The 6,087-nt window shown below is 42.0% G+C and overlaps 1 protein-coding gene across 1 annotated transcript; it reads right to left on the reverse strand.

Moving 5' to 3' along the window:
- Nucleotides 1-773: 773 nt before the first annotated feature.
- LOC311310971 (mpv17-like protein) lies at nucleotides 774-4,199 on the reverse strand. The gene is made up of 4 exons (XM_084440575.1): nucleotides 3,674-4,199; nucleotides 3,246-3,316; nucleotides 2,949-2,978; nucleotides 774-2,468 (listed from the first exon to the last, which is right to left on the reverse strand). The coding sequence occupies exons 1-4, from the start codon at nucleotides 3,975-3,977 to the stop codon at nucleotides 2,220-2,222; spliced, it is 654 nt and encodes a 217-aa protein (XP_084296701.1). The 5' UTR covers nucleotides 3,978-4,199; the 3' UTR covers nucleotides 774-2,219.
- Between the last annotated feature and the right edge of the window lie 1,888 nt (nucleotides 4,200-6,087).

Raw genomic sequence — 6,087 nt, forward strand, 5'->3', positions numbered from 1 at the left:
GATTCCAAGGCTCTGACGATCCGAGACGCTGAGCATCTTTATTCAAGCTTACAAATCCTGAGAGGGATGTAGGGAGCATGCGCTTTGCGATCCGGGGATGGCAAAGACATCCAGATTGCATGGAGACAGCGTCACTAGCCTACTGAAAATATTGTCAGCACATAGCCTACCCATTTCATTTATACTGGCTAAAAGTTTTGTTGTGCCCATTTTGGAATAAGGAGTGATTAAATTGCATTTCCCAAGATTGTAGCCTTGTCCAGGGACTAATAATCATATAATTTTCATGTTAAAATAGGGCTATATAATCTACCTATTTATATAGCCTATGATTTTGATGTGAGCTAAACTATATAGACACTGATGAAACTGATACAGATCTAACTCTCCAGTTCAAGTCAAGCAGTGAGAGTAGCTTACAAATAGGCTAACAGCTTCCACGCTAAACTGAGAATAGCATGAGCAGCTGTCTCACTATAGGGGCTCTATAGCCTAGTTAGTCCACATAGCTCCAAGGTTAGGGAATCTGTTGAAACTTCTGTTACTAATTTAGCACACACTGAACTACTATAGCTAAAATAATAATAATAATAATAATAATGTATTAATAGCCCACCACCAGTTTAGGCTCAAAGTGTCGATATATAAAGATGATATGCAGGAATAAACGATAAACAGGCAATAATCAATACACAGTAATCAGGCATTCATGTTTCATTGTTTCACCAATATATAGACGTTATCCAAAGTCAGTTAGGATGATTTTATGTGCACCAGTACATTAGGATAATTTAAGACAATTTAAGACAACAAATGTAGTGTACAATCCATCAGTGTTGATTCATTACAACCACAGAAAGACAGGTACAGTATGTTGTGAGACTGTATAGTAAAAAAAAGAAGGAAAAACGTCAGGTCATGTTCATCTTGGACCTGCATTTTCAAGATGCCAGCATTGTTGTTTAATTTCTCCATCATACATGTTATTCTGGAATATTACAGTGGCATATTAATTCAATATCTTATCACTGTATAAATATTGGTCAGGACTAGAAGCACATCAGCATTCAGTATCAATGTAGGCTAACCTCGATAAGCTTGGACAATCGACAACATTGTTGACGTGTGATGAATTAAAATAAATAGCCTACAAAATATTTACACATTAGTGGTACATGTCTTTGATCCCATATGGTAATATGATTCAACCATCATTACAAGTGCAACATCTCCCCACTTACATTAAAGAAAACATTGTGATCTTAAAACACTCAAAAATAATCGACAGGCACTCATCAAAATGTGCTTAGTTACAGTAGATAATAAAATGTAACAGGGCACACTGACAGATTAGATATAGAACTGTGCTAAAAACAAGTTCAGCCTATGTGACATAACCATGACAACAGGAGTTCAGTTATCATTAGGTTAAGAAGTTAAACTCTGAGCATGTTCCAAGATTCACTCAGAGTGGGGAGGTTTAACCAGCAAGTCCGTGTATCAGTGACAGAGTTGAATGGACAGTGTGTCTTATTATAATTGGCTGCGATTATGTATTTGGGGAGCAGGAAACTGATCCTAGACCAGGACACCTGTTTGAAGAAGAACATGTTCTGATGTGACCACACATGAGATAAAGAGAGAAAGGTAGAATGAAGGAATGAGAAAGAGAGAGGGGGGGGGGCAGGGGAGGAGAGAAGATATATATATATATATGAGGAAGTGAGTAAATGAATGGGTTCAAGTAAAATGGATGCTGGATTAAACAGTTAAAAGGAACAGTTTAAAACAACACAAATACACCTTTGTAGCGATGTCACACACACAGTCCTACCGTCGTACCGATTGCAGTGGAACTGATATGTTTCAAGACGAGTACACCAACAGAGATATACTTCATAAATAGACAATATTAAAATACAGTTGTCACAAAAAGTGCAATCTTTCTCTGGGGTTTCTCCTGAAATAGAAGGTTTCAGAGGTTAATTTTGAATCAGTGCTGGTGGGTGCTTCCATCTACTGGCTGGGTGTTCTGTCACTTTGCGCACCCTTACTTATACTGGCCTCTAGTTCTACTTACTGTTTACCATTAACCGCTTGTGTCACCTTGTGTGAGATTCGTAGATTCCTGTGTGGCCATCGTAGTTTCTTTTTTAGAACTTTGACTCTCCTCTTCTTTGGGTCCAGTTGCCTGCTCTTCTGAACTTGGTTTCCCATCGTTAGGGCTTAGTCCCTGTTTGGGAGTCTTTCCCTTCCTCGGGTCCCGCAGCGTCTACCTCCTGGCCGAGCTGCTGCTCCTGGCTGAGCTCCGCGGCGTCCTGCTCGGGGCCGAGCATCCAGGAGAGGGCGGCGACGGCCGTCCCGTCCCCACTCTGCCGGGAGAAACACAGGAAGGTGGCCCAGACGAAGGCACAGCAGCCGGTGAAGGTGGTCCGAATGTACAAGGGCACCAGGGAAAAGTTCAGAAACTAGAGAGAGAGGGAGAGATTGAGGGAGGGAGGGAGGGAGAGAGAGAGAGTAAAAGAAAGGAAACTTTCTGTTAGAATTCAACTATATGAATACTTTACTTTACGGAGGATATACAGCAGACTTTTGGAGGATATAAGGACGAGTGGAGGGATAGTAGTGCTTTTTATTCACACCCTGGATAAAGACAAAAAACTGTATAGAATAAAGTATGCAGTTCTGAGATAGGCTACTGATAGCACAGGTGCAAATAATTGTGATTCTTGGATTTTCTGTGAACAAAATACAGTTTGATTGTGGTCTGTGTCAATACATCATTAATAATGAATATCATTTTCAGAATAGTTTAGAGCGTAAAATAAAGCTCATTACTTGTATGGTTCATGACCTCTTTTGTTAAAGGGTGTGGATAAAAAAAAGAGTTTACTGTAGACTACTGGATGGATGACATGTCAGAATGCAAACGTCATAAAATCACTTACCTGCATGAATGGCCAGAACATCAGTCCAGTCTGAGAGGAGAAGAAAACACATGAATCTACACAACTCTTACTATTAGGCTATAATTCGAGGTGAACTTGAGAGCTAGCAATGTGTGGGGCTGAAAAGTCAAACTGTCAATTGAGAGTTGTCTCTCAAATTTAAAATAACAATCCCGGCCTCTAAAAAATAGGTGTGCTGCTATTTCAATAACGGCCTGGGGATTTCAGACTGGGAGCAGTTTTGAGACTGACCCCCGCACACACACACGTTTATGCATGGACAGCAGGGCTACTCACCTTGTAGGTATTCAGGAACTTCTCATTCCAGTCCTCCAGAATGTCTTCTTTGCCCTCTAGGAAACTCATCCCTAGTAGGATACACAATATTGTAATATTATAGTATGCAGTGTAGCCTATACAGTGACTGCTGAGGCGTCACTGTTACAGCTTCAGGGTTGGCGCATAATTATGTGCCTCTTTGTTTGTCTCTATTCTGGCTGAGCTCCGTCAGCTGTCTTCCACGTGACCTCCATTAGAAAGAGGAGTGGTGGTCGTGCGGGTCAATGGATATGTGAATGAGGAAAGGGACAGTTAAGGTCCAACATTGTTACAATCTGACAAGTTTACGCAATTGGGATGTTAATAATTAACCATTGAGCAAGAATTCCGTCCGTGTATGTGTGATATTTGTCGGTCTAGTCAGCGAGTACCCCCCACTCTCTCACCTGTGTAGAACACCGTGGTGGCCAACGGTGCTGCGGTGGTCTGGTCTAGGAAAAGTTTGCGCACAACCATCCCTCCCGAATTCCCGGGAAACCTCCGCTCCAGGAAGCGCATCCAGAAGAAGCTGAAGTTACCGTGGAAACTGAAAGCGACCACGGCGACGTTCCGTGTGTGCTTCCAATCCAGCTCCTCTCTCCGCGACAACCACTGATGGACGAAGTCCCCACCGGCGAACAAGCAACCGTAGAGGGTCACGTTGGTAGCCCACGGGAATCGCCTAACGTGTCTTAACAATGGATTTCTCATGTTTCCGACATGCAAATAGGGCAAAGGCTACGCAACCTCGAATTTAAAAAAATTGAAATATGTCGAGAACATAAGACTAAAATCGATGACGTCTCTTCGAAATATCCATCTCGATTTCACTGTTGCGTACTGTTGGGAGTATTAACTAGGTCTGTTCATAATTATATGCGACAGCTGTTGGTTAATTCGACTACGCGACTACTTACAATGAATGTTGCCTTGTGATGGGTTCACACGAATGAGTCGAGACACCTTTGATGGCAGAGGCAGTGGAGCTGACAGAGTCGTGCGTAAAATCCGAAACGTCAAGCTAGCCTCGCGTCACTGACTGAATTCTGCGTAAAATGGGTACGCCCCCCGTGACCCAACGTCAAACGGACATTCTACCGCTCGCTCTAGCATCCAGACGTCATTCTCTGTCAGTTTTTTTTAATATCGATGTATTCCTTTAGCCTATGTTAAAGCATTGAAATAGTAGGCCTTATGTATGGGCGAATGAGAGGCTATGGTAAAGCGCTTTGGATGAAATTCCAACCATCCAAATAACCACTAGCCTAGATGTCAAGCTTGTGTTATTTTTGGCATTCATGACGCTGAAGTTCTTCACTTTGTTCTGTGCAGCAGGCCATCGTAGTTCTCAATTCCCACTGTGATAATGACTGTTGACAACTGCCAAGAACAGAAACACCCCTCGCCTAAAACACAATGCAGAGACTAGACTACACTCAGGGAGTTAGGAGAGACACCTGTGTACTAGGGACAAGAATAAGGGTTACACTATACAATCAAAATATAAAACAAATAGCCTACACAAAGGCAACAGAATGTCATAATTGCATATGATTTGCACATCCATAAGATTATCACTGATCTGGAGGCAGTCTCTGTTGATAAGTGCTGGGGTCCCTATTCTACATCACCATACTGTAGCCTACCTGTACATCAGATCAGACCCGTTTCCAGAATGAAATGCCAGGGGGGGCATTCAATATGTTAGGGGGGGCACACACAAATTGTTTAGGTGCTTTTAAGCCCGTTTTAAGTTCTCACCGACACCTACCTCTGTGTGTTTTTGACATAAGTCTATATCTATCTATCTATCTATCTATCTATCTATCTGTCTGTCTGTCTGTCTGTCTGTCTGTCTGTCTGTCTGTTTGTCTGTCTACCTTACCATTACCATATCTTTGGAATGTCTCCTCACTGCTCAGAATTCATCAAAACTGTAAAAATAAGTTGATTGCTGTTATATGGAGAATATGCAAAAACATTTTTGTTAAACCTTTTTAAATAAAAATAACACTAAACCTATCAAGTCCATCATAAGTGATTCAAAGTACTGTACATGCAAAAGGGCATCCCTGTTGTGCAAACAAATAAACAAGTTTTCCCCAAAAGAAAATTGCAGCTTATGAAACTAGCATCTTCAGCCTTGACGAGTCACTTAACCAGCCAACTCTCCTCTCCAGATAGGTGGGGTGACCTGAGAACCTAAACCCTGGGTGGATAATTGTCTTGGTAAAGTTAAAACACGTTAAAAAACGATTGTAATTACTAAAATGTTTTTATCAAGACAACTAAGCCCTGGCGTCTGGTGGGTCCTAGACCAAGTCAGGACCAGCGAAGCAAGCGCGCAGCGCGCACAATTTTGGGAGGGATGCGCTTTCAAAGCATGTCCTGATAGGAGGTTTCACAGCACCAGAAGGGCGCTGAGCAGTGGCATTTTTATATGCAAAAAACATACAGAAACAACCAAGCTTTTAGGGACACACTAAATAAACTACAGAGCCATTATATGACAACAATGGCCAAGCACCACGAAGAGGAATGACAGAACGATAAAATACACCCCCTTAGGGCACAGCACTCAATAGCCTACTCCCTCACTAATCAGTGTTTAGGCTACTAGGCTACTAGCCTACTAGGCATTAGCCCACCGCTCCAGGAAGCAAAGTTAACGCTCTCGAGTGCCGATTAAATCTAGGCAAAGCAAAACGCACAGCGATAACAACTGGTAATTAATCACAAAATACCTTATATCGTAACCCAAACTCGTTTAATCCACTTCATTTTGTAATCAATTTTCAACAAATAGCCTACTCAAGATCTC

This window comes from Borostomias antarcticus (assembly GCF_949987555.1).
Source record: "Borostomias antarcticus genome assembly, chromosome: 7".
Lineage (NCBI taxonomy): Eukaryota > Metazoa > Chordata > Actinopteri > Stomiiformes > Stomiidae > Borostomias > Borostomias antarcticus.

Coding starts and splice junctions, on each gene's coding strand:
- LOC311310971 (XM_084440575.1), bottom strand. CDS start 3,977: ATGAGAAATCCATTGTTAAGACACGTTAGGCGATTCCCGTGGGCTACC. Junction 3,317..3,673: donor CACCACGGTGTTCTACACAG/GTGAGAGAGTGG, acceptor GTATCCTACTAG/GGATGAGTTTCCTAGAGGGC. Junction 2,979..3,245: donor AGTTCCTGAATACCTACAAG/GTGAGTAGCCCT, acceptor TTCTCCTCTCAG/ACTGGACTGATGTTCTGGCC.